The 27,856-nt window shown below is 32.8% G+C and overlaps 1 protein-coding gene across 1 annotated transcript in view; it reads right to left on the bottom strand.

The window, feature by feature from the left end:
• The window catches only part of LOC110032676 (mitogen-activated protein kinase homolog MMK2-like), a 34,392-nt gene that overhangs the window by 1,866 nt on the left and 4,670 nt on the right, over nucleotides 1-27,856 (bottom strand). The window contains exons 2-4 of the mRNA XM_020736378.1: nucleotides 25,676-25,805; nucleotides 8,225-8,362; nucleotides 7,699-8,031 (exon numbers count right to left, since the gene is read on the bottom strand). Coding sequence (XP_020592037.1) covers nucleotides 7,699-8,031; nucleotides 8,225-8,362; nucleotides 25,676-25,805 — 601 coding nt within the window. The remainder of the gene's footprint in view (nucleotides 1-7,698; nucleotides 8,032-8,224; nucleotides 8,363-25,675; nucleotides 25,806-27,856) is intronic.

Genomic DNA, 27,856 nt, shown 5'->3' with positions numbered 1-27,856 from the left:
CCTTGAGAATGAACACTAGTTTGACAGGTATGGTAGGAGCAATAAAGATGATGAGGTGATATGGAGAGAACAGAGAGGCAAATAGAGAGCGGATAGCAGGAGAAGAAAAGGGAAGAATGTTAAGGGGACATGAGTCCTGATGACTGGACAGAGAAGCAAAATTGATGAGGAATTGAGGATGATAGAGTACAGGTGTGAGAAGAGACAGGAGTTGAAAGCGCAGGTAGAGAGAATCCGAGAAAGGTGAAATGAATTCGTACTAATGTGGTGCTTCCTTCAAAGATTGCCTTTGAAATCAGAGAAATCAAATCAAAGGATTACTCAAACGTACTGAGAACGAATTTGGAAAGAAAGAACAGGGCATCAACTTTAGTTTTCTTTCTTGTGTTCGTGTGCTTGTATAGTAGAGTTCATGAAAATTAGTAAAACATTAATTTTGTTATCTCGCAGCATTTATTTATTCCTAAACCAGTAATTTAGTAATTTTAAAGCAGCACTTTTCGTATTATGCCAAATTAAACTTTTGGTCTTTCATCAGGATTTATTGTAAGGTTATGTTCGACGCCCTCCTGTCTACGAGTCTGATTCACAGTAGCAGCATGGGGAGCTTGCATGAAAATACAAGTTTCCTCGAGCAAAAGAACACTCACAAGAAATATAGTTCTACTAAAGCTCACCCTGAATGTTGCAATTATGACTAAGTTATGCTAAAATAAGCAAGAAATAGTATTGAAGTAAATAAAATGAGTCTATGAATCACGTCATGTAAAGTTGTAAAGCTCCAAGTTATTTAGCAAATGAGCTCAGTACATGAACAGAAATATAATATTGAGCAAATAAAATGAGTACAGGTCCCCCATGCAAAACTGAATCTCCAGCTTATTTAACAAATGAAAAAGAAAATGCAGCTCATGAACCAACACAGCGTAGAACAAATTTAAGAAAAAAAATTGATAAATCATGTCATGTAAAGCTCAAGCTCCAAGGTATTTAGCAAATAAGCTCAGCTCATGGACGATTAAATGATCCAGTCCTAGCTCATAACGGAGTATAAGAAAAAATCCTGACAAAAGGAGATTCTGGTAAAGTCATAATTGAAACAGAAGAGAAAAAGTTGTCATAGCAGAGTTAAGAAAACGGATAGATTTGTGACTAAATTGAACAGGTTGGTACTAAAAGAAGCACAAAGAGAGTTCAATGTAGCAATAATAAACTGTCAATACATATTTTACTAAAAATTAAAAAAAAGATCAATGATAATGTTATTACACAAGGGAGGCTTTGGAGCATCTAATTTGAAGACATTGCTATAAGAAATAGATTAACAGGGAATTTAGATAGAACATGTAAATAAAGATGTTAGAAAGCAATTGCTAGCACGAAGAAATAAATGGTTATTTAAACTAAATATGAAGGAGAAATAAACTAGAGCAAAACTGATTGCAAAGACTTGAATAAACTAGAGTCATCACCATATGAAGAACTTGACAGGAATGTTTGAAAATAAGGGATTCAAAGAGCTGAACAAAATAGCTGGATAAAGAAGCTGCAGCACCTGACTATAATGACAATAATAATGATGACGACATTGCAGTAACAACAAAAACAGACTATGAAAGCACATTCCTGCATTTGCTCATGCACACAAATAGCTGCTAGCTAAAAAACTGCAGTGCACATACTCAGGCACATACAGGCATCATCAAGCCGATTAATGCATAAAGACAACCTTATTTGAATAAAATTCAAAAGATAAATAGGTATCGGTGCATTATATTTTACTCAATCTTCAAGCATAAAATACTAGGCATAAAAGAGAATAAGAAAGAAGGCTCTGGCATTTTTAACTTCCCCCCTGGCACAACATTTTAACTTCCCCAATAGCAAATGAACGCTCATAGCAATAGCAAAATAAAATTCTAAACAGCCTTAAAGGGATATTTAAGATATTTGTTTGTTATTGTTTTAAAATGACACATTCTATCCTTTTCCCATGTGAAAGTCAGCTTGCCATGCGGGTGATTTTCATCCACTCATCACCAATTGCTTCTCATTTTTTTTTGTTGTTTAAGGATTTGTTGTCACTGGAAACATCTTTGTCGTTATTCATCCCAACAAATTCCCTCTCGTTCAAGATGAACCTTGTCCCCAATATCAGCATACGATAGGTGGTTTAGAAGGTCTTGTGCAGGAATCCAGATAGTGCCTTTACGAGCTAGACCTCTCCATTGAGCTAAATATTCAGTCAAGAGTTATGGACTCTTGGATTCGATTGGACGTCTAAAATAGTTGCGAGTGAAACTAGTGATTATTTGTCCCAGATGGTGTGGCTTGAGGTAAGCAAACTCAATGAAAGCTAAAAATTGTTTAAAGATCTTCCCAAGAGGGCTAGGAAAAGTGTAGAACTCAAACAGGTTGGAGGTTATGAAGAATTAAGAGATGGATACAAAAGGGGTTCAGTCCCTGGAGTAATCAGAGGGCCAACCTGAGAGCTACTAGCATTAACTTTTAGGGATATTTGCATACAGAGCACAAGAACCATTCCTATTTACAAAATTGTTATTTACAAATCAAGCACCTTGGTGATTTTTTGAATTATCAAACCAATGTATTTATGTGTGCCACGATCAAACCATTGTGAATTTGATAAAAATAAAAATATGGGTTGGGGTTTAATCACGACCTTTAATATTTGAGTGAGATTTTAGAAAATGGATGAAAGAGGGAGCTTGATTTGTAAATAGCAATATTTTGGTGGCCTGTATGTAATTGCCCCTAACTTTTAAAAGAGAGTGAGAGAATCAGACAACTCTAGGCCTTAAAATTACTTTAAAATGTTAGGGTAAAAGATCTAAATATAATCTTAAAAGTTACAAGATTTTACAAAAATTAAGTATTTTTTTCAGATTTTATATAAGACTAGATCGAAAGCTTAGTATGGTCGAACACTGAAGAGTAATTTTTTTTATTTTAAATGGATTAGAGTTAAGGAAAAAGGTTTTAAAAACGAATGGTACTGTTGGAGAATTATGTCTAGAATATTTCTGAAAAACTTAACAATCTACAAGGTGTTTAGACTGAACAACACTAGGTATTGTAGAAGCAAGCCTTTCAATGACAATCCATATTAGAGTTTCATTAGATTTTCATGGTTCTTCGATGGGGAAATAACTTTATTTGATGAATGATGATTTATAGAAAAGATCTACAGCAAGAAACAAAAAAGAATTGAGACAAAAATATTAGAAATGAAAAAATTCAAAAATTTTAAAAATAAAAAAACTAACATTCATCTGTGAAGAGGATCATCCAACTTCTTCATTAGAGAGGCCAAACCACCAAGCCCTGCTTGCTTGAAATTGACTACAAATGAATTATCATTGCAACAACCTATCCATTTTATTTTTCAACCGCTTCATAATTATTACAACATTTAGTTCAAATGACAAAGGGAGAGAAAGAGAAGGTGGCCAGAGTTATTTTAATTTTAAGTGGGTGATATAAAGTACCCCTTCAAATTGTTTTGGCTTAACAAAATAAAAAAAAAATGGATTAAGTCTTTTTTAGGAAAATAAAAATTTTTCTATTAAATTTACATCATATTTTCTCAAATTTGAAAATTCAAACTTCAAGGTTTAAAATTTTTTAATTTTAAATTTTAAATTTAAAATTTTTTTTAATATATGACGATAGCTTCAAATGAAAAATACAAACAAATAGCCTTAATTCAATCATAAAACATATAAAATGAAAATTAATCATAAATAAAGTTTTTTGTTTTTGCTCCTGGTAAATTGCCTTTAACCAGCTGCAACATTCTTCTTGCTTTAAACCATTGTAAATAGCCCCCTCTTTTTCATTTGCACTTTTTGCTACATCAATTCTCTTACTCCACAAAAAGCTCTTCGTTGAAGAGTTGAAATCAAGATAATCATTTGCTAGCTTAGATGGAAGCTTTTGTAGCTCCTCCTTCATCATCCGAATATCCTTACTTGGTGACTTATCCTTCCATCTAACAAAGAATATATGCATTGTCTATTGATCTGCTTGCACGTCATCTATGATGGTATGTTCAACCTCAAATAATGAAATATAAATACTTATTATCATCTTGCGAAAGTATTATAATACAAGTCTAAATATTAGAGTTGACCCCATCTTTCAGGCAAGTTCTTTTTTGATTTATATTTTAACAGAATTTCATTTGAGTTGATTCTTGAGCAAACACTAATTTAATAAAACTAAGATTTAACTTAACAAAATTAAACTTAACCAAAACAAGCTTCAAATATAATCAGGTTTTCATCAAACATTAAAGTTGACCTAAAGTTAACCTGATATTATCATTTTCTCTCCCGATGTTATTGTAGGACTCAAAACTTTATTTTGAAAATTGTATGATACTTATTATCACATATAAAAACCATGCAAAAAAGTTCGACGATTGTTAGAAATAATTTTTACTTAAAATTCTCAAGCTCAATTTTCATAAATGAATAGTGTTAATCCTAAAATTATAGTTTTATCCACAGGTCGATCTGGAGATTCAAAATATATTCTGTAAGTTGCACTATCTTCGTAATGACATATGACAAACATGCAAATTAGTTTGGTGGTACCGTACACCTTTTTACGTAAAATTATACACAGAGTTTTCATGCATGAAAAATAGTCCCACATAAAATTTTCAATGAGTTAATATTTTTCAAAACAAAATTCGTCTTTGCGTCCATATTGCTGAAACTTTTCAAATGAGCCCCTCCGTGCCTAAATCTAACTCCCTTTGGAGGCCCTTGGTCCAATAATAATCAGGAGAGAGAAAATTGATAAGTTTGATAATAAAAAATAATTTGGTCAAAACTAGCTCAAAATGACCTCAAAATAAAATCGGACTTCAACCAAAGTTGATCTAAATTAAAAAAAAAATTGCCAATTTGGTCTAATAAAATTAATTGAAAACTTTAACTCAAAATCTATCATTTTCTCTCTCCTAATAGTTTATGCTCACTTGGACTTAAAGTATCTTGACATGGAGCTCGTTTTGATCACAAACACTTGTACTACTAAATTCCTTGTATTTTTCTCTAACAAATGAGCCCAAGTCAACGATTTTAACCACAACCAACTTTTAACCACCTTATAACAAGCTTTTAACAGCCACTTAAAAAGCCCATAACTTGAGCTACACACCCTTTTCAAAAATGGTTTGGACTATTGAATTCATTGTTTCATCCCGTTTCAAATGAAATACACTCGCATTTCGGCATAACTACTCTAAATACCTTGACAAATTATCTAAATACCCCTCCCATTTTGGTAAATCCCCTCCAAGTCGTTGAATCCTAGCCCTCCATTATCTCCTTTAGCCTCCTCCATCCAACCACTCTCCTCTCTCCACCTCACCAATCCACTCCCTCTCCTCCCACTCGTCCACATCACCAATCCCCCTCCCCCCTCCTCTCTCTCTCCTACACTTAATCAAATCCACTCCCTTCTCTCCCCTCCATCTTAATCAAATCCACTCCCTACATTTCTCTCTTCCCTCCATCCTATCCATCCATTCCTCTACATCATCCCATAACTACCGCCGCCCCCCACCCCCCAAAAAAAAAATATCCCATAACCCCTCTTCCCCCAAAACCATTACCACTCTCCTCATTTTTTCGCTCATTCTCCATTGAAATCATCCCTCCCATTCTCTTCCTCCATCTTATGTTCTATGTTAACCAATCTATGCAAATCCATAGATTTTTTCATTCATGTTTCAATGTTATGCAAGTTGGGAGAGTTGATGAATTTGCAAAGCATATTGGAAGAGCTTTAATTTTACATATATGCAAGCTGGATGAGTTTTTATATTCCAATGCAAGTTGAGTTTTAATAAGTTTGCAAAGCAAGTTGGATCAGTCTTTACATTCCTATGCAAGTTGAGTTTTAATAAGTCGCAAGCAAGTTGGGATTTAGCAAGTTAAATATGCAAGTTGGGATGGTTTCACGTGTAAAATGTGAACTTAGAATAACACAAGTTGAGTGATTGATGTTATTTATAGGAGAAAGAATTCAACTCCTTAGCTAAAGTGAGAGAGGGAGCCCAGTTAAAGTTGTGTGCAAAAAATAAAATAAATAAATAAATAGATAAAAGAGAATAATTTTTTTTATAAATTATATGTAAATTAAATGTACTCTAATGATATCCTTTTCAAAAATAACGATATTATGCAAACTTAAGAAACATTTTCTATATCAACTAAATGTGCTCAAAAATAGAAAAATTTTCAAAATTTGTGAAGGTTCAAGCTCAAGATTACCTCTTTAAAAAGAACCTTTTTTTGGAAATGATCTGAAATAAAATTTGAAGAGGATTTCTCAAAATATTAAAATATTTCTCATAAAATTAAAACCTTTATAAAATAAATTAAAACATTTAAAAATTAAATCTAAAAAAAAACCTTATTCAAAATTAAAACTTTTTAATAAATCTTATTATTTTTAAAAAGTCTCAAAATTAAACCCTTCTTTTAAAACTAAAATCTTTTAAACTCAAAATCTTCAATAAAATTAAAACCTATTTAATAAAACTTAATTTTTTTTAAAAAAAAATTTAATATTTTAAAATTAAAGACCTTTTAATAAACCTTAATATAAAATCTCCAAAATTACAATCTTTTTTTGAAAGCCTTAGCCTAAAATCTAAATCAAAATCTTGTTAATAAAACTTAACTAAAACCTTTTTAATAAAGCCAAAACTTAAAATTTGTAATGAAATGTAAAATCATTTTTAACCTTATTAAAACTTTTCCAAAAAACAAAATAAACTCAAAACTTTATGAACATAACAAACTAAAACAAAACTAAAGAAATCTAATCTAAAAGAGACATTTCAAGTATTCTCCTTGAGCTCAATAATTAAAGAACTTACATAAGCTTTGCAAGACACTTTTGAACAACTTAGCCTAAGCAGGAATTATATTCATAAACATATAAGTGTCTCTAGAATGAATATATTCCCTCTAGAAGCATGTAATTTCATAAGTTTGGCCTTTGAGTATATAAGTCTTGAGTTATTTCAAGTATAAATAATTCATATATAATTAAGTTCATATTGTTAATATTTTTTGCATGATAAAAAATTCTGTCAAATCATATTTTGTATGAAAAATAAAAATATATTTTGTAAGCATATGGATTAACCTTAAACATGAAGAGTATAAACATGAAAGGTTTGAGTTCAATTCTTTCAAGTATAGGACTCAAACACATGACAATCATAAGAAAAAAAAACAAGAACCCATAGTATAGAAGACTCAATGGTAACAGTTAGGGAAATGTGGCAAATATCGGAGAGAAAATCTTTCTCATTCAACGAAAAACATTTTACTAGAGGCTGGCCTATACCAAATAAACCTACTGTATCAAGATATATAAAATGAAGAAAATCATTGCAAGACCTAGTGTAATAATATTTGAGAGGATTTTGTATGCTTTTTTTTCCTTTTTTCTGAATAACTAATTAAATTAACCAAGAGAAGTTACAGGCACAGAAAAAAGATTGTGGTTGGCCTTAATAACATGTAACTACATAAGAAAACAAGTTAATAGTACAGACAAAATTGCGGTTGGCTTCAGGAAACATTAAAGTACAAACTACAAAGTAAACATCATAAACATCATGGCTGAAAGCAATTACCAAAATCATACCTCTGTGATCAACCTTAATTGATGAACATAGTCTCTGCCTGGAAATAGAGGTTCTCGAGTTACAATCTCACCAAGTATGCACCCCACTGACCAAATATCAATAGCAGCAGTATACTCTGAACAATTTAATAGAAGTTCAGGTGCTCGATACCAACGAGTAACAACATACTCCGTCATGAAATCGGTTTCTGATGTCGTCCTGGCAAGGCCAAAATCTCCTATCTTAAGATCACAGTTCGCATTTAGCAGCAAATTGCTTGGCTTGAGGTCACGGTGTAAAACATGTGCAGAATGAACATATTTTAATCCTCGTAAAATCTGATAAAGAAAATACTGCAAGCCAAAAAGCTGTCTCATAAGATTTATATGCATTAAAAAACTCTTTTGTCACACTGCAAGCAATTAGATAGATGTATGAAATATGAAAGTACTTAATGTTGTCCCAAGTCAAAAAAAAAAATCATAAATACAAGTCAAAATCATATTTTAATGACCAAAAATAGCTAGAAAAAGAGAAGCAGGGAACCTGGCAATGATCATCTGTCAATTGCTGATTAGAACGAATTATCTGCTGAAGGTCAGTATCCATCAGTTCATAAACAATATATACATCATTGAAGTTTTCCCTTAGGGGAGGGCGGATGATGTCCTTGATGGCAATAATCTACAGAGGTAAAATAACTGAATTTTTTGAGTACTGCAACTAAGAGAAACAGCAAGTTGCAATAGTTAAACAAACTAGATTTTTCATAATTGTCGAGCTCATTTAACTTTATCAAGCAAGAATACATATTCTTTATTATTATTGAAACCATTAACTTCATCAAGCAAGAATACATATTCTTTATTATTATTGAAACCATAATCTGTAGTGTTACTTCTGTTCATTTTTTCAAGTTTTGCCTTAGTTTTCTGAAATTCTCAAGGAACTGACAAAAAAAAGGAATGAAGTCTAAAAATCTTCAACTCCAGCAGAAACACCCCGCAATATGTTCATCAGAATGCATAAAATATAATTAATCAAGCTGTTAAATCCAACATACTTCAAAAAAAGTCAAAAGGTATCACTTGATTTTGATGTGAATTCAAATTTTTCACCCAGTCTTTATTTCGTAGTATATTCTTTGTTGTCTAAAAAAGAACTATTTGACCTCCATTAATTGATGATAACAATATGTAGACTTTTCATAAGAATAAGCTGAATTACTTAAAATATTATAGCAGACTGTAACTCTAATCATATTAATGTTTTACTAAGAAGATCATTATAGGTGGTACGGTAATTAATATCAAGTTAGACGTTAGCTTTATGTAATTACTATGTTGCACAATAACATGAGTAGATTACTGCCAAATATCATCATAGACAAAAATATAGTAATAAGATGGTCACTAAATTAATGTTTATATACTTTACACGACTCCTAGAATAGTGGCACAACATAATAAGTTCAATTGTATATTTTAGATCATCATCATCAGCATTAGCTTATCCCAGCAATTTCGGGTTAGCTTTAGAAATTCTCATCTTTCATTCATTGATGTCAAGCTCAAAATTACGTCTTAAACCAATTTTTGGTAGCGCTTCAAATTAGATTATTCCAAGATCTTTAGTTTGTTGTGGAAATGGTTCTTTGTGTTCGAACTCACATGAGTGGAGTGGGGGAGTTTACGATTGAAGGTGAAAAGGGTTAGATCCACCAAAAAAGAGGAGACTCAGTGTGCCTTGACTAAATTAGAGTGTTTGCAGATGGAGAGACTAAAGCAAAAAATAAAATATGGAGTTTGTGCAAAATATTCTAGGTTATTAGGGTCAAGAACTCGAAGCAATATTAAAATTAGGTCATAAAACCATAATTTTGGTTGAGTGGATGTTTGGCTCTAGTTCTTTGATATTTTCTAAAAAAGAAAAGAAATAAAATGATCCTCCAACTATTTGTGGAAGGCCAAATTTTGTCACGGACTATATAAAAGATCTGCTTTAGTCCTTGTTCTTGTAAATTAGAAGTCAAAATGACCCAATTATGAAAAATAACAAAATATTATGTTACAATAAACTAGTGATGCTAAAAATGAGAGTATCTTAGGAATTTAAATATATTTTTTTTTTATAAAATCTATTAAGTGGATTTTTTTAAGTTTGAGATATTTTGTAAGAAATTTATTACCACTGATTGCCATAATTTAAAATTTTAATATGTAATCATAGAACATAAGAAAATGAATAAAAAATATTGAGAATGTTATCGCTAAATTCTATCCCAAATAAGTTTAGTATATTAAAATTTATAAAAAATTTAAGAAAAAGATGTAAATTACTAAAATACCAGCATTTTAACACCAATTAGTAACTATAACATCAATTTTTTTTTTAATTTTAATGGCAAGATTATTTTGGCTCCTACATTAAGAATTAGCATGACCAAATCAAACTTTTTATCCAGTCCTAAAATAGCCCCTCACAAGTAATCAGGGAACCATTTTGATTATTTTCTCTTCTCCAAACACATGGTTAAATTTACTTTATTGGGATGAGAAGAGATTGGGGAAGATTAGATAATAAAATTTAATTCAAAATTTAAAAAAATGCTTAAATAACATTTTATCAAAAAATATGCCTATCGGCCACTAAATCCAAGTGAAGAGAGAAAAATCTAGAAAATAATTAACCATTTCCATCCAAATGTTAAAAAATGATGCCCCAAAGCAATAACAACATAATTAAACAAGTTCTAATGAATTTCAAAATTTAAATTTCAAAATTATAAAATGTAGGGGAGAAGGAAGCAGCCCCTTGATTTGTGGATCATGGTTGATGTGGCACTTACAGTTGACTTGGACTGATTTTAGAGCTCTCCTTGGCCATCTCGGAGTTTAGGTTTCAACTCATGCTGACTTCCATGAGACTCACACCAAACCATGAGTACATAAAGAACTATCCTTGGCAAATTTTAGCCAATGCAAAGTCTTGACTAGTCTCCACTGTCCTTACACCTTAAGACTTACTGATTACCCCTATATTAACTTTACGCCCTTATGCATATATTACATTTATCCCAGAGTTTCCTAAACCCAACAAATAAATTCAATAACAAAGAATATTTTTACTCACATGTTAACATGAACAAAAACGCATGCATTCACATGCATTCAAAGTTGGTCATTATCATAACTTATATTTTATATAACTTGTGATAAGCCTATAATGCAATACATCAATTTTACAAAAATATTGTAGCATGACTTCTACCAAAATTTCCTTTAGTCTATATTTTTTTCTTTCAAATCCTTTTGCATTAATTTATGTCTTTCATAGGTGCAATTTACTCTTCATTATGCATGCTCAAACCATATAAGTTTATTATCCAATAATTTATCTTCAAAAGATACTACACCAACCATCCCTCTGATATAAGTATCAAATCATTAATTTTGACATATATCCATCTTAACATTTTCATTTCATCTAAAATTAATTTTTTTATCAATGATTTCTTTATTTCCCACACACTGAGAACAAATTTTTATTGAACTTAGTTTTTGGCCTTCATGATATTCTCTAATTACATAACACTCCTATGAAAATTCTCAAATTTAAGCAAACAAACTTAACTCCAAAAGTTACATCATTTATATCCACATTCGTCTATAGAATGAATATAATATGCTTAAATTTATCACATCAAGTTATTACATCGTCTTTAGGGATATTGGCTAAAAGCTAGTAATATCACACGCACTAAAATTATTCTGCAAATTTCAAACATTTTATCTTTTAAGCATTTTCATCATTGTTCCAACCTTCAATTTATTTTAAAAGAGATTCATAAATTAGAATTGTCATAATTAAATGTACATCAACATATTTGACCATGAATAGCTTTTGTAAGCTACTTTCTAACAAGCATAAGAAGAGGCATACTTAATACTTACCATTAATGGAAATTGTCAGAATTTTAAGAATTTTCATTTTTGATATCTTTTATTTTTATTATTTTCTGTTTTTAATAGTTTATTGCTTTTAGAATTAGATATTTGTTGGTAATTACTATGTCCTTTTTATAACATGAGGACTTCGTGTATTTTTTAATGTGATGGTCTTCCCCTTTTATTTATCTTGTGAGTCATTGAAACTTAAAGAGGAATAATATTTTTCCCCTACCAAATACATGATATTAGAGCCGATCTTCGCATTTGAAAAGGCGACTAAATCCCATTGAGATTGTCTGTAGGTTTTATTGTGTGACTGCTACTCCCTCCCGAGTTAGCCCAATGCCATCATCTTTGTGATCGATTTTGTTGTGTGACTCCTTCCTCCTGAGTTCGCCCAATGCCACTATCTTCGTGATCGACCTCTCATGATATAGTCTCGATCATAGCTAGTTGGGAAGGCAACGACTGCATCGCGAGATTTGGAGATCCCTCACGAGACCATCGCAATTAGAGCTCATTGGGAAGGCAACAATTGGATTGTGGCGTTCAAAGACCCTCGCAATAGATTCGTTATTAGAGCTAGCAGGGAAAGAAACTACTGGATTGCAACATTCAGAGACCCGAACTTCTTGTCATTCTCTTTTGACCTGGGAGTCGCTTCTAAGCACAAGATTCTTTCTAGTAGGGACATTATCCACCACCTCTATTTTTTCTTTCACTTTCATTGTTTTTTTGTTTTTTGGCGGTAGGCTTTTTTGCCGGTTTCTTCTAGGTCTTTGGTGCCATTAAAATTTGTAATTTGAGGGAAAGAATACTTCTTTCCATTCCTCCTCTAGTTTTCAAGGAGAAGGCATTTGTTCCAGAGTGTCATGAACAGGAGAATCGAACTAGATCGAAAGTAGGCCCATCAAATATTCAATCTCCTTCAACCCTTCGGCTTCTTCGATGCTAAAATAGCCAACTTCTCCAATACTCAAATTTAAGAGCCGAAATAAAAAGTGGTCGAAATTGACTCAAATTTTTGGGCTCGTCCTCTTCTCGTCTCTAATGATGTCATACAAATCGACGATGAATAACGCCCAAAGAAATTCTACCATTTCTATTATTTTCAGTAATTCCAAAACCATTTTGCCCTACCCATGGTGGAGTGAGCATTACAAAAAATTATAGCACATGAACAAGGCATGTTGGATGCTTCATCGTGAACCAACAAATTGGAAACCCAAATCCAAACTTAAAAGTTGAATCTATCAAGCCACTACTAATAAAACTCAAGAACCTTCTACCTACTGGGATGCAAACATTTCACCAAGGAGCAATTAGAGCACCTACACAAGTTGTTTCAATCACCAAAATTGTCACTAACTTCGTCTTTTGTACAGAAGGATAGTTGTCTATCCACTGCATTAATACGTGTTAACCCTAATTTTTTGTATTCTTGGATACTTGATTCCGACACAATTGATCATATAATTGGGTCATCTTATAGACCTTGTGAAGGCAATAAAAAAGTCAAAATTGGCAATGGTTCCCACTCAATAATTGTCGAGATAAGAACTGTCAAATTCACATCGTTGTTAACCCTTCGTGATGTGTTCCATGTTCCCAACTTGTTTTGTAATCTATTGCATATTAGCAAAATTACTTCTGACAATTAGTATCAAGTTAATTTCTACTCTTCTTGTTGTGAGTTTTAAGAATTGATCACTGGGAGAATGATTGATAGAGCTAAGGAAAAGAATGGACTATATTATTTTGATAATGGACCTCATGAAAATAAATAATGCCAAGATACTCGTTTAAAATTTGATTTTGTTTCTAAAGACATTAATATTATGCTATGGCTTTATACATTAAACCATACTAGTTTCCAGTTTATAAAATTCTTGTTTCTCAATTTATTTAAAAATAAAATATTTGTCATCCTTTTAATGTGAAGTTCAATGATTTGTTAAACATAATTGTGTTTTTTTCCTTCCTCAAATTTACAAAATAACTACATATTTCACTCCGATTGATAGTGATATAGAGAATATATAGGATCCTTGTAAACATCATACACACTCTGACAAAAATAATTTGTTACATTTAGTGATGATCAGACAATGTTAAGTTGAATGCATTTAATGAAAGAAAAATATGAAAAACCTAAAGTGGAAACAATTTTAAAAAAAATTATATTGGTAAAAACACAATTTTAAAAACAATCCAAATATTGAGTGATAATGGCTGCAAGAGTATTTCAAAAATATTTTGGGATTTTTTTTTTAAAAGTAGTTCATCAAAGCTCTTATGTCAACAAAACACAATGAAATGTGTGACAGAAAAAAAAAACAATTATTGGAAGTAGCTCGGGTATTTCTATTTACAAATTAGGAGCCAAAATATCTTTGGGATAAAACAATTTTTACTACTACATTCATCATTAATAGAACACCCAATAAAGTGTTGAACTTTGTCTAACACCCGATTTCAATTACCCTGAAAAGTCGAAGGAGAAGAAACAAGGAGTCGGGCAACCGAAGAATTAAAGGAAATGAGGGGTCGGAAGCCAATGAGACAAGTTTGTCTATCAAACGACGGGACCAAGATGAGATTTACTTAGTTGGGAGTTAAACAGTGCGGGAGACGTCAAGCGTAAGTTAGGGCCTTCCCCTGGTCGGCGTCGGCGTCGAGCAGAGGAGGTGGCGGCTTCGATGATGAGCAGAGGAGAGGAAGGAGGCGTCGCATCAAGAACTCACGCAAAAGAGGAGCAATCGTATCAGTAAATATTACAAACTATTTTTTTCAGAATATGTAAAAGGTTTATAAAACCATATATATAAATATATATATTTAAAAAAGCCCAAGGGTTAATATATTAAAAAGTAAAAGAAATAGAAGAAGACACCCAACCCACACGGTACAACACACAAAAATTTCAAAAATAGAAAAGAAACATATAATTGAGGACAACCCAATTTAGTTTTTTCTTCGCCTCTAGTTCTCGGAAGGGAGCCAGCTAACAAATTGGTGAGGTGTGTAACATTACCCGAAGTAACCAAAATATCATCCATTAGATTCTTGAGCTCAAGAAGGTCTCCCTTCTTCTTCTTCCTCCTAGATGTGTAAACTTGTCATTCTTTATCCGAAGATTGACTCTCTTGCTTGTTCGAATGAGGTGGTAAAACTGCAGTAGAAAGATTGTCAATCGTTGTAACCACAATAGGTTCTAGTGTGTGTGAAGTATGAGTTGTCACCTCTGCACTGGATATTTCCTGAAGATTAGGAGCTGTAAGGCTCTCCTGATTATCAGTCTGAGCACTATCCTTTATAGGTAAGGATCCTTCAGTAATGTTATCAATAAGGTTTGAAGGTGTAGGTCACCTAGCAGAGTCATCCGACATCACATCAATCGTAGAAACAGAAACAATATTGACAAGGGGGATTCACAGGGGTAATTAATCAGACACCAAATCCTTTCTTGTGGTAATTTCCTCCACAAGTTGAGCAGATGTGTCAAGAGCAGTGGGCTTAGACCTATCCTTATTCACTTGAGCTTTAGATTTCAAATTAGGATGGAGCCAGTGACATTTAGCAAGCGTATGCCCAAACAAATTACATTGGATACAATAAAAAGGTTTATGTTTCATGACAATTTGTTGCAAATATCCATTATGAGTTGTGTCCAACCAGACTTCAGTAATATCAGGTAAAGTAATATCCTTTTCCACAAGTATTATGGCCACAGAAGGCCGATTAGATTGAAGGTGGGTAGATCTAGCTTCATAGGATCTCCAAGTATGACCCCTATAGAGTAGAGAACCTGATGATTAAAACAATGCAACTTGAGACTAGGTAAACTAAATCATATAGGTACATAGGGAGACTCATGATTTGAGTCAAAATTAGGAGACCACTTGAGTGACTTCATTGACTTGCTTGCAATGTTAAGATATTTTTTAGAAAAAATTCGAGCGTAATCTTCAGCCACGGTTAACTGAATCAACAAATGTCTACAAGTTGGACTTGCCACTTGCCTACAAGTTGGAGATCATCAAAACTTTTTATAATAACTTTCTAAGGTGTGTGCCCCCACTGAAATTTTCCAATAAAAGCAAACTTGTATTTCTCAGTCAGGGTTGAAATTTCTAAATCAGAGAAAAAAAGTGCTGCTTGCCCACCTTTCTTACTTGTCCTCTTAACAAAAGGGCAGTCATCTATACAATAACGACATTCCTTATAGTTTAAGGGGAAGACAACAGTAGACCCCACTAGATGATTACCCACCACGTTGGCGAATGAGGCATTGCCAGGTTCAACCGAAGAAGGAGGAAGCGCCATAAAAGCAGGGAGTGACGCTCTGATATAAGCACAATAGGCGAGACACAAAAATATCAGTGTCGAAACAGTCGAACGATGTCGCGGAAGACTCCCGGACCCTTCAGCCTGTAAACGATCCCGCAGAGATGCGCACGATACCGCTGAAGAGGAGCCTCGATCGCGAGCCCTTTAGCCTGCCTCACGGCAGCACTCCCGCAGAAACGCGCACAATGCCACAGAAGAAGAGCCGCGAGGATGGCGCACAAAATAAACGAAAATCAGACGAAAACAGTGAAAGAGCGAGCACTAACAGTGGAGCAGAAACCAGGGTTTGCCATAATGGCAAAACCCTAGCAGAGCGATATCGACAAAGCTGACGCCATATTGTTATTATTATTATTATTATTATATATATATATATATATATATATAATGAAAAAATAAACATGGTTATTTAAAGTAAAATAATGAAAATTTTTAGTTAATTAAAATAATTTAAATTATTATATATGTAATAACATAATGAATTAAAATTTAATAGGAATACTATGTTTATTTTCGGCGTTCCATTTTAGAAGAGTTGATTCAAGTTAAATTAAATAGCAAATTAATCATCATCGAAGTGAGTACTCATGTTTTTATACAATGGTAGTAATTTGATTATTCTAAATCAAACACATTTACTAGTACAATCATTAGATATATTGAAATTATTGCAAACTTGGAATTTTGAATTCTAGTAAATTTTTTGCTCATATTGTAGAAATGATATGTGTGCGCAGTATTATTTAAATTATTAAAAATATTAAATGATTTATAAGAATATTAACTACTAGGCAAATGAAAGATGAATATTTATTATTAGAAAGTGATATGAATGTTTGAATGTGCATGATTGAATATGATAGAATCACCCCTTGTTGATATTATTATGGGAACGTTAAGGTACCGTGCACATAAATAAAAAAAATATTGATATTAATGTGTCTTAATTGACACAATTTTTAGATGGTGCTCTTTAAACGATTGTACAGATATAAAATGATATTTGTATGTTATTGATATAATAAAATTTATCAAATAGTATCTCAAATATTTATATTGATTTATTAAAAGCTTAACTGACATGCATATTATTTTTCTTTTTCATTATATTACTGTAGTTTAGGGATATGAGTATTCATCTACTTGTTTAGCTCGTTGTTATTTAAACTGACTTTTCAAACTAATTAAAAGATGAACGATAAAAGACAAAACGTTTATAGAATACACGAACCGGTAATGAGATAAACTTAGTGTTACAGTTTTAATTTAATTCGATTAGTGATTCTTTCATTTGTTAAATTGGAACTGAATATAGAAAATTTTCATTAATTTTAAAATTGGGTTACAACAACACTTGAATAGAAAATAACAACACAAACACAAAATAACACAAGCAAACACCCCAAAATATATTCTAATAGTTGATAGAGATCAGCAAGGTGGATCGAGATGGCTAGCAAGGTTGGTGACAACAGCGGAGTGTGGGTGGCTGCGAGGGGAAGGAGAAGAACAGTAGGGACAACAAGTGAAAGGATTGTAGGTGGTCGACAGTGGTAGTGGGATGGTTACGAGGAGCTTGAACTCAGTTAGGCAGGTCGGTAATCAACAATAATCAGTAGGAAAGGGGGCGGCATGTTTTTGGGGTGAGAGGAGTGGAGTGAGGAGAAAGTTTGGAAATGTAGAAGAGAAGGATACATTCACCAACTTGGAGAAGGATATAGCCGGAGCACCATCATTTCCTCGAATATAGCCCACAAAGAGGAAATGTACTCCACACAAGAGATCTGAAGACAATACAACCAGAACTGAACTCCTAAACACAGCTAGAATGAAAATTTAGAGGCTCAACCCAGGTAGAGGAAACTTCTATACAAAAGGAATAGGTGGGAAGCCAAAAAAAATCCATAAATAACTTCCCAATTGAAGATGATTGCGGCAAACTTGCGATGCACCATCCTGGACAGTGAAAATTGGTGATCCCTCCATTGTTCCCATCTTCGTGCTAAAGGATCGCAGGAATTCGCGATCCCTCCCAGTCGTGTGTGCTCCACCCTCTTTCGTGAAATCGCAGGTTCCCGCCCACGTCGCGAAGTATCAAAGGGCTTCGCCCCCCCAAGTTCGAAGCGTCTCGCTTTGAAGCACTTCACTGCGCCTGAATTCGGGCACCTCCCCAAGCACCTATATCAGTCACCCATGGTTAGGGGAGCTTCGACTTTATTGGTAGAAGCTCCTGTTTAATTATCAGCCACCCCGGATCCCAATGGCAACTACATCGTCGCCCAAGCTATTTGAAGGTCTTCCCTAGCTTGCGAGTAAATGTTCGCATCAATCTGTCCTCCTGAGATTAAGACCACGCTTAAAAGGATGAATCTTCCAAAAGTACCCCTTGATCGGTTCAAAAGGGCGTGCAGTGAGAGCAATCTACCCCTTCTCGCACGGCGGTGGTGTTGTCGTTGTCCTGACATAATCTCAGTTTATTTGTCCTGTATCGGAAGCGGGTGTCTCGGTCCTCTCATCTGGTATTATTACTAAAATTGGTTCTACAGACGCTGTTCTACTAAAAATGGATCATGTGACCTCAAACTCTGTCGAAAGAAGGAGAGTGATGCGCTTCGTGTCCTTAGTGAAAGAATATATGTTTTTATATCAAACATGCTGAGCCCTTCAGTTATATTGCCAATGTCGTCCCAACAAAAGGTGATAGGCATCTATAGGAACCACGTCACAACACACCTGGTCTTGCAGCTGGCCTCTGATAAAAAATTCTACCAAGCATCTTCAGTCAATGTTGACTTGATTCTCCTTCAGCTATGTCAGTGAATATGGCTGGGAATGTCTCCAAGTTGCGAGTCCTAATTTCTTTACCATATGTGTCGGTGCCACGTTCTTGTTGCCTTGTCGTTGATGATGAGACTGCATATCTTTTTGTTCATAATGCATATAGATGCCTATTGATGACGAGACTGCATATCTTTTTGTTCATAATGCAGCGGTTGTAGAATATGTTGTGGAGAAGCCACTACAAATCCCTCGTGTCCTCGGTTTGTAGACTTCATCGAATCATGAGCGCTTCTTCGTCTGGTGGAAGCTGATACACCTCGCCCTGCTCTTCAATTTTCTCCTTGTTGCTTATCTTTTTTACGGCGCCTTGATCTGTGAGTCTGACAACCCTGCTCATGAGGCAACTAGAGGCTATGTGGCCCTAACCGTGACATCAGTAGCACTTCCTGGCCGGTACCGTGTTGGAGGAGCTACCATTCTCCTATTTCATCCCTCTTTGTTCCGTAGTGTCATTCCTTTATCTGGGAATGCTTGTGTCTCCTGAGATATCCCTGTCGGTTGTGGTAATTGTAGGTGATAGCCTGTCTGAAGGTTGTTGCAGTTAATTGTGGGTTATAGCCTGTCTGAAGGTTGTTGCATAAAAGATGATTGTTATCGACTCTGCTTATGTTGCATTTCCACTTTCAAGGCTAATGGATGGACATCCTTTAGCATCAACTATGGCTAAAACTGTATCACATTTCTTATGATGAGTTTCAGAACCCCAAGATATCCGGTTATCATATGTTTCTCTGGCCCCGTCAGGTTGTATTTCAGTTGTAAGTGGTCGAATTGGGTTGTGAACTCATCTGAAAGATCTCTCTGCGGCAAGTTGCCGAGCTTCATAACATATCCTGGCGATAATGGATGGGAGGTAATTTTTTTGCATTACCTTCTTCATCTTCTCCCACCTGGTGATCTTTTCGAGACGTTCCCTCTTCCTCTGCCTCTGCACATTTTACATTTTCCCACCATAGGGAAACGCGCTCTTCTTCAGCTTAATAGCGACTAGCTTGACCCGTTTGTCTTTCGGTACATCTTTATATTCGAAAGTTAGTTCAACGGATTGCATGTATTATAATCCGAAGTATAGTTGAGTCATTTTGTATCGAGTCTTTACCTTATAGTGATTACTTTTTATCTTAATGAATGACCACTAGTTTCACGGATAGCTAATGTTGGCTTGCTTAGTGAGATATGACTTGAGGTCTGCTTATAAATTTCGATGACAAAATTTTTGTAAGTAGAGAAGATTGTAATGTCTGATTTCAATTACCTGCGAGAAGAAATAAGGAGTCGGGCAACCAAAGGGGGAGGAAAGAAAACAAGAGGTTGGAATCCAAGGAGACAATTTTGCTTGTAAAACAATGAGACCAAAGCAAGATTTACTTACTTGAGAGTCAAATGGCATGGAAGAAGTCGAGCGTAAGCTAGGATTTTCACCTGGTCGACGTTGGTGTTGGGCGAAGAAGACGGCATCTTCGGTGACGAGCAGAGGAGAGAAAGTAGGCGACGCATCAAAAACTCATGAGAATGAGGAGCAGTTATGCAGTTTTGCCCGTTGTGAGTTGTCAAGCCCTAGCTTGCTGTCGAGGAAGAGAAGAGGGAGATCCCTCGTGAGCTCTTCGACAAAAGAGGTAAGTGTTTTTTAAGTGATTTAATAATATAATAATAATAATATAAATAATAAAAAAATAAACATGATTATATAAAGTAAATAATTAAAAATAATAGCAAATTAAAATAATTTAAAATTATTAAATTTGTAATAACATAGTCAATTAGATTTGAATATGAATACCATGTTTATTTTAAGTGTTCCATTTTAAAAGAGTTGACTTAAACCACATCAAATAGAAAATTAATCGTCAAGATGAGTACTCATATTCTTATACTATAGTAATATTTTGTTTCTCCTAAATCATATGTATTTACACTCATTAGTTATATTGAAATTATAGCAAACTCAACATTTTGAATTCTAGTGAATTTTTATTAATATTGTCGAAATCATATTTTTGCACAACATTATTTAAATTATCATAAATATTGAATGATTTATAAAAATATTGACTGCTATGCAAATGAAAAATGAATGCTTGATATTAGAAAGTGATATTTTTTATTGGATGTTTGTATGTGCATGATAGAATATGATAGTCACCCATTGATTGTACTAGTGGAAGAACATTAAGGTAGTCGTGCATGTAAATGAAAAAAATAGTGATATTGATGTCTTAATTAATATAATCTTAAGATGGTGCTTCTGTGACAGTTGTATAGATATAAAATGATATTGATATGCAATTAATATAATAAGATTTATTGAATAGCATCTTAAATGTTCATATTGATTTACTAAAAGCTTAACTGAAATACATATCATTTTTATTTTTCTTTTTATTACTACAGTTTGAGATATGAGTATTTATTGACTTGTTTAGTTTATTGTTAATTAAACTAACATTTTAGGCTAATTTAATTGATTAAAAGATAAACGATAGAAGACAAAATATTTACAGAAGGTGAGGGCAACCAGTAAGAATGTAAACTTAATTTTACTACTTTAGGGTCTGTTTAGGGCAGCTTATTTGGTGCGGTGGCGTTTTGAAAATGTACCTAGCCTGTTTGGGTAAACTGTGTTTTGGCAGCTTATGCGCTTTCAAAACGCTGAAAACAGCGTTTTCACACCGCACTTATCTAGGTGCGGTGACAACTTTCAGGCTGTGGTATGACTTTTCCAAAAAAAATAAAAATTTGTAATAGCCAGCGCACATAGCTTATCAGTAGATTACTTTTAATCAGCTTATTAGCAGAATATTCAATAAGCTGCAACTACCCCAAATAGACCCTTAATTTGATTTAATTAGTGGCTCTTTGAACAGTTAAATAATAGCTAAATATAGAGAACTTAGTTCTACTCGTCCGACTATCTGTTCTCATCTTGGTTAATTCCAAAGTCCCGGGCTGAGTCATGACACTTTGAGACACTTTGGAACTCCTTTGATGTTTTTCATACAATTTACCAACAAAAATTGGTTTTTATCTTCTTTACCTTTAAATTTATCTAAGTGTACTGCATTTGTTGACAGTCATAATCATAATTAAGGAAAAACTGAATCTTGAGTCATAAAATGTGTGTTTATTAGTTATGCTTCTAACCAAAAGGAGTATAAATATTTTGATCATATTTAAAAAAAAATGTTTGTTTCCATAAATGTCATATTTTTTGAATTACAACTTTTGTTTTCACATCAACTTCAAGGGAGGGAGGGATAAAATAAAGATTCGACTATTGGTTTTCAAAACTTCCTGCAAACTGAAGACTCAAAATAATATCTCCCCAACTTTAATTGTTCAAGCTGAAAATTTAAGTTAAATTATATTAGAAGAAAGTGTGTCAAGTTTGGATTAAATCTTCTTACAGTACCATCTTATGATATCCATAATCCTATAACAATTAACAAAGAGAAAACAAAAAAAAAAAACTACGATATTGGTATCATTTGACATTGTCTACTTGTGACAAATTATAACTCAAAAGAAAGAGTAATCCTTTGCATTATCTAGAATCCATAAATTCTCTAAGTAATATCCTCATTGAGCTTTTACCGTATGATCAATCCACTTCATCTTTGAGTTTTGAGTCTTCTAGTTATGAACCAGAGTCTGGCTCTAATTTTAAATTTAATGATTCAAGTCATCTCATTATTGTATGTAAGGTGGTGAAGTTTAGCACCATCATCCATCGTCTCATTATGTGTAATATGAAAATCTCACCCATTTTTTGGACTTTTACCACATTTTTTTATATGGAGATTTCTAATACTATGCAAGATGCTCTCTAATTTCCTGTGTGGAAGAAGGTTATATTCAAGGAGATGAAAGTTATGGAATAAAATGACACCTAGGAATTGATTGATCTATCTAGAAAGAAGAATTTGTCAAATGCAAATGTGCATTCAAGTATAATTTTGATGGCAATTTTGATGAGTCTCTAGAACAACACAAGACTTGACTGGTTGTCAAGGGATTCACTCAAACATATGACATCGATTACTTATAGACATTCGGCCCAATCACAAAACTAAATTATATAAAAGTTTCCTATCACTTGCAATTAATCTTGATTGGCTTCTACAATTGTTGGATATAAAAAGTACATTTCTCAATGGGGACCTAGCAGAAGTGTACACAAATGCACCTCCAGTATTTAGTGAGAAGTTTAACAAAATAAAGTGTAAACTAATAAAATCCTTATATGGGTAGAAGCAGTCTCTGAGCATGTGGTTTGAAATATTTATATTGTTTGTTAAAGGTCAGAGGTATATTCTAGAGTGTGGAGATTATATAATATTCTTCAGACATTCAAAAGATGGGAAGATAGTCATATTAATTGTGTATGTAAACGATATAATTCTCATATGTGATGATGTATATACGATATGAACTGGTTAAGGACTTTCATCAGTTTTTGAGATCAAGGACTTAAAATTTCTGAGATATTTCCTTGCCATGATGATTGATAAATTAAAGAAAGGGATTTTTTTTCTGAATGGAAGTATATTCTTAATCTTCTAAAAAAAACTGGGATGAGAGTTTGTAGGCCTGTAGACACTCCTTTAGTCCAAATCAGAAACCTAGATATGAGAAGGAAGGTGGCCCGGTGAATATACTTGATATCAAAAGTTGATGGAAAAATTGATATGCTTATCACATACACGACCAGATATCGTCTTTGTTTTATGTTTGGTAAGTTAACTTATGCATTCGCTCTAGGGAAACATCTTGAAGAAGTTAACAAGATTCTCAAGTGCCTAAAAAGTACACCATATAAAAGTTTACTTTTTTAGTAGGCCACACAATAGAACATAAAGGCATACACCGATACCGATTTGGCGAGCTCAGTAGTTGACAAGAGATCGACGTCCGGATACAGTACATATATCTGGGAAAATTTGGTTATATGATGGAGTAAGAAATAAAATGTGGTGGAAAGGAGTAGTGCCAAGGTAGAATATCAAGCTATGGCTAAAGGAGTATGTGAGATGTTATGGCTGAAGAGAATTCTTGAAGAACTATGGATCCCGATAAACATTTCAATGAAGTTGTGATGTGACAATAAATCTACATTACAGAAAATTCAATGCAACATGATCACACATAACATGTAGAGGTTGATAGACACTTCATAAAAGAGAAGATTAATTATGGAGCTATTTGCATGTCTTTCACTCCGATAACACAACAAATAGCAAATATTTTCACCAAAAAATTTTTCAGGCCTAGTTTTGAGTTACTTATAAGCATGTTGGGCATGATAGATATCTATACACCAACTTGAGAGGGGGGCGTCGAAATTTTAGGAATTTTCCTTTTGATATTTTCTATTTTTATTTTTTAATTTTAGTAATTTATACTTTCAGAATTAGATATTATGGGTAATTTATATTTCATTTTTCTAGCATGAGGATTTTGTGGCTTTCCTCATGTGTTGGTCTTCTCTTGCTATTTATCTTATAATCGAGCGATAGTACTAATCACTGATGAAAACCATATTTGATAAAAAAACTTTTAGGCTAGTGCACGACTAATTGTAATACACGTCATACATATCTTTAATTCAAGAAACTTTTAGCATGCACACATTTTTTTCCATAATAGATAGCAAATCAATTCTTGTATTACTAGATCATATATTTATCTATTATTAATAAAATCATCTGAAGTTTTTTCGGTACTCCCTATAACTCTTTATTAGTTTCCTTAGGAACAAATTTGTGTCCACACAATGGAACATCCTGGCACAAAACCAAATTGGATTTTAGATATCAACATAATTGTTCTAGGTTTACTTTCATTTCCATCTCTCACATCTTCATTATATGCCTCATATGTTATATTTCACTATAGTTATCACAATCCTAATCATTTCCTTTAATTTGGAATATTGATTTGAAAATGCTTTTTCTGCAATGAGATTTAAAGCTTTTTGGAAATGATTTGTTATACAAACCACTCCAATATCACCCATATCTCTCCAATTCTACTTGGAGCGAAAGCTTTTTACACTTATGCATCATCTTCATAGTAACCTCTACTAACTTTTTTGAAAGAATCTACAAAATAACTCATTAAATTGTTCATTATGTATCTCCAAAAGAAATTCCTCATTATAACTTCAATAAGTAATTTCTTAAAATATAATGTTCACATTTTCTACTTCAATGATCACATGTATACAACCCTAGCTATTTGGCATCAATGCATGTTATGAGATTTTATATATTATTGATTATCTCTTGGTTATGGTCAATTCCCTCCAATTAAAGAATCGACAATACTTACATAGCTTAAAATCAAAATAGGCTTTATTAATTCTAGGCCCATAACCAACCAGCAAAAATGATATAAATACTAGAACATGAACTTCATATGCAAGTTCCTTGGACAATTCAATTTTCCTCAAATCTCTATAAATATTTGTACTACAAATACATATATTTACACAGGGTGATAAGTAAAGGCCTACATTATCATGTTGTTGGCTTAAAGGTATAATTATCATCCAAAATTATCTAATATTAAGAGAAGCCAAAACAAAAAAACAAGTATAGTTATTTATTTGGGACTCAGGATGATTGCTCAAAAGAATGAACTAAGAACATTTAATCTGATTTTCTGTAGCAATCAACATTCAATTCGTTACACACCCTTAAAGGATAGCAAGGTTCAGCCTTAATAATGACACAAGTATTGCAACATGCAATCTAAAGGAAAATAGATCAAATTTCATTACATTTCAAAGTCGCAAAAATGATTATGTAATTTTACATGATAAATGGGTTTAGAAAAGAACAATATAAATACCACTTACATTTTCATGATCCATGTGTCGTAGAAGCTTTATTTCTCTTAAGGTTCTTTTGGCATCAATTCTATTATCAAAAGCACTGCCAATTTTTTTAATGGCAACCTCTTCCCGGGTTTGTGAGTTCACAGCGGCACTGCATTAAATAAAAACAGTTTGAGAAACAATATAATGCAAAAAAGTAAATAGAATAATTTAACCTTTAAGAATTTAATAATAAAATTTAATAATAAACCAGCATTTGAAGCTTAGCAGAAATAGGTAAAAACCATTCTTCTTATACAATAATGCAGTGAGCTAATGGACAATAAGTATTATAGGGTTCACAATACACAAGTTCATGCCAGGACAAAAAGTACTGGAGAAAAACTAAATGTCCAAATTCTCAACGATCCATATTAATTAAAAAAATAAGGCAAAGAAACAATGGAAAAATAGCCGTAAGCTGCTTCCTTCAATACTAAGGGTCAATTACATATAGAGCAACCGAAACATTGCTATTTACAAATTAAGCACTCTCTTTCATTCATTTTTCAAATTCTCAATCAGATATCGAAATTCATGATAAAATCTCAACTCATATTTCTTGTGGCGCGAGTAAATGCATTGGTTTAGTCATTCAAAAAATTACTTGGGTGCTTGATTTGTAAATAGCAATGTTTCAGGTGCTCTGTATGTAATTATCCCTTTCAAATCAAATGTTGGTTATAACATTAGCTGCTAGAGGAGATAATTTGTTACATTACGTATAAAATAATAATAATAACAATTCAACAACGTAATGTTATAAGTGGGGTCGGCTACATAAATCCTTTTTCTCCATTGCGTCCTATTTAGTGTCATATTTTCATTTAATTCTAATAAATTAAGATCATTTTTAATAATCTTAAATTTATCTCATTTTTCTCTCAATGACAAATTAATGGAATTAGTTGATATTATGATTCATAGGAAAATTAATATCTTATGTATTCAAGAAACTAAGTGGGTTGGAGAAAAGGCTAAGGAGATTGATAATTTAGGTTTTAAACTTTGATATTCTAGTAAGAGTCGCATTAGAAATGGTGTAGATGTAATTATAGATAAGAGTTTGAAAGATAATGTTGTAAAAATTAATAGAGTTAGAGATAGAATTATAGCCATTAAGATTATCATTGATACTATGATTTTTAATATTATAAGTGCTTATGCTCCTCAAGCAGGTTTAGATACAGGGTCTAAAGATAAATTTTGGAATGACTTAGAAGACTTAATACAAATGATACCTCTTGAAGAAAGAATTTTTATTGGAGGAGATTTTAATGGACATGTCGGTAGAGTGGTAAAAGACTTCAGAAATAGTCATGGTGGCTACGGTTTTAGAGTAACTAATGAAGAAGGTAGACCTACTTTAGATTTTGCTTTAACGTATGATTTTGTAGAGCTATTTTAAATTTTGCTTTAGCGTATGATTTTGTTATTACTAATACTTTATTCAAGAAAAGAGATGGCATATTATTACTTATAAGAGTGGATCTAATAAAACACAAATTGATTATTTTCTTATGAGAAGAAGAGATCGTCGCAATTGTAAAAATTGTAAGATCATTCCAAGTGAAAATTTAAGTACCCAACATGGTTTATTAGTTCTAAATTTTAAGTTGTAAAATAAAGAATACTAGGACTCGGGATTGTAGAATTAGATGAACAAACTTAAAAGACGCATAAAATTATTTTTATGAGTAAAATTCAAGATTTCAAAATTTGGGATATTCATGAAGAAGCAAATGTGATGTGGGATAAAGTATCAAACGCTATTAAACATGTAGCAAAAGATGTTCTTGGAGAATCAAAGGGAAAAATATTTACAAATAAAAATAGTTGGTGGTGGAATAATAATGTGCAAAAAAAGATAAAATATAAGAAGTTATGTTATAAAAATTGGTTTAAATGTAAAGGCTTAGAGAACTGGAAAAAATATCAAACGACCCGCAGAGAGTCTAAAACAACAATCTGTGAAGCTAAAAAATCTGCTTTTAAAGATCTTTATAATAGATTAAATACTAAGGAGGGTGAAAAATATATGTATAAACTAGCCAAACAAAAAGAAAAGTAAAGATTTAACTCAAATAAAGTGTATTAAAGATTAAAATTAAAAAGTACTTTTCTTAGAAAAAGATATTCAACATAGGTGAGTGAGTTATTTTG

The sequence above is a fragment of the Phalaenopsis equestris genome, unplaced genomic scaffold (assembly GCF_001263595.1).
Source record: "Phalaenopsis equestris unplaced genomic scaffold, ASM126359v1 Scaffold001000, whole genome shotgun sequence".
Lineage (NCBI taxonomy): Eukaryota > Viridiplantae > Streptophyta > Magnoliopsida > Asparagales > Orchidaceae > Phalaenopsis > Phalaenopsis equestris.
Note: the sequence above shows the minus strand (reverse complement) of the source record. Positions and strands in the feature narration are given on the sequence as shown.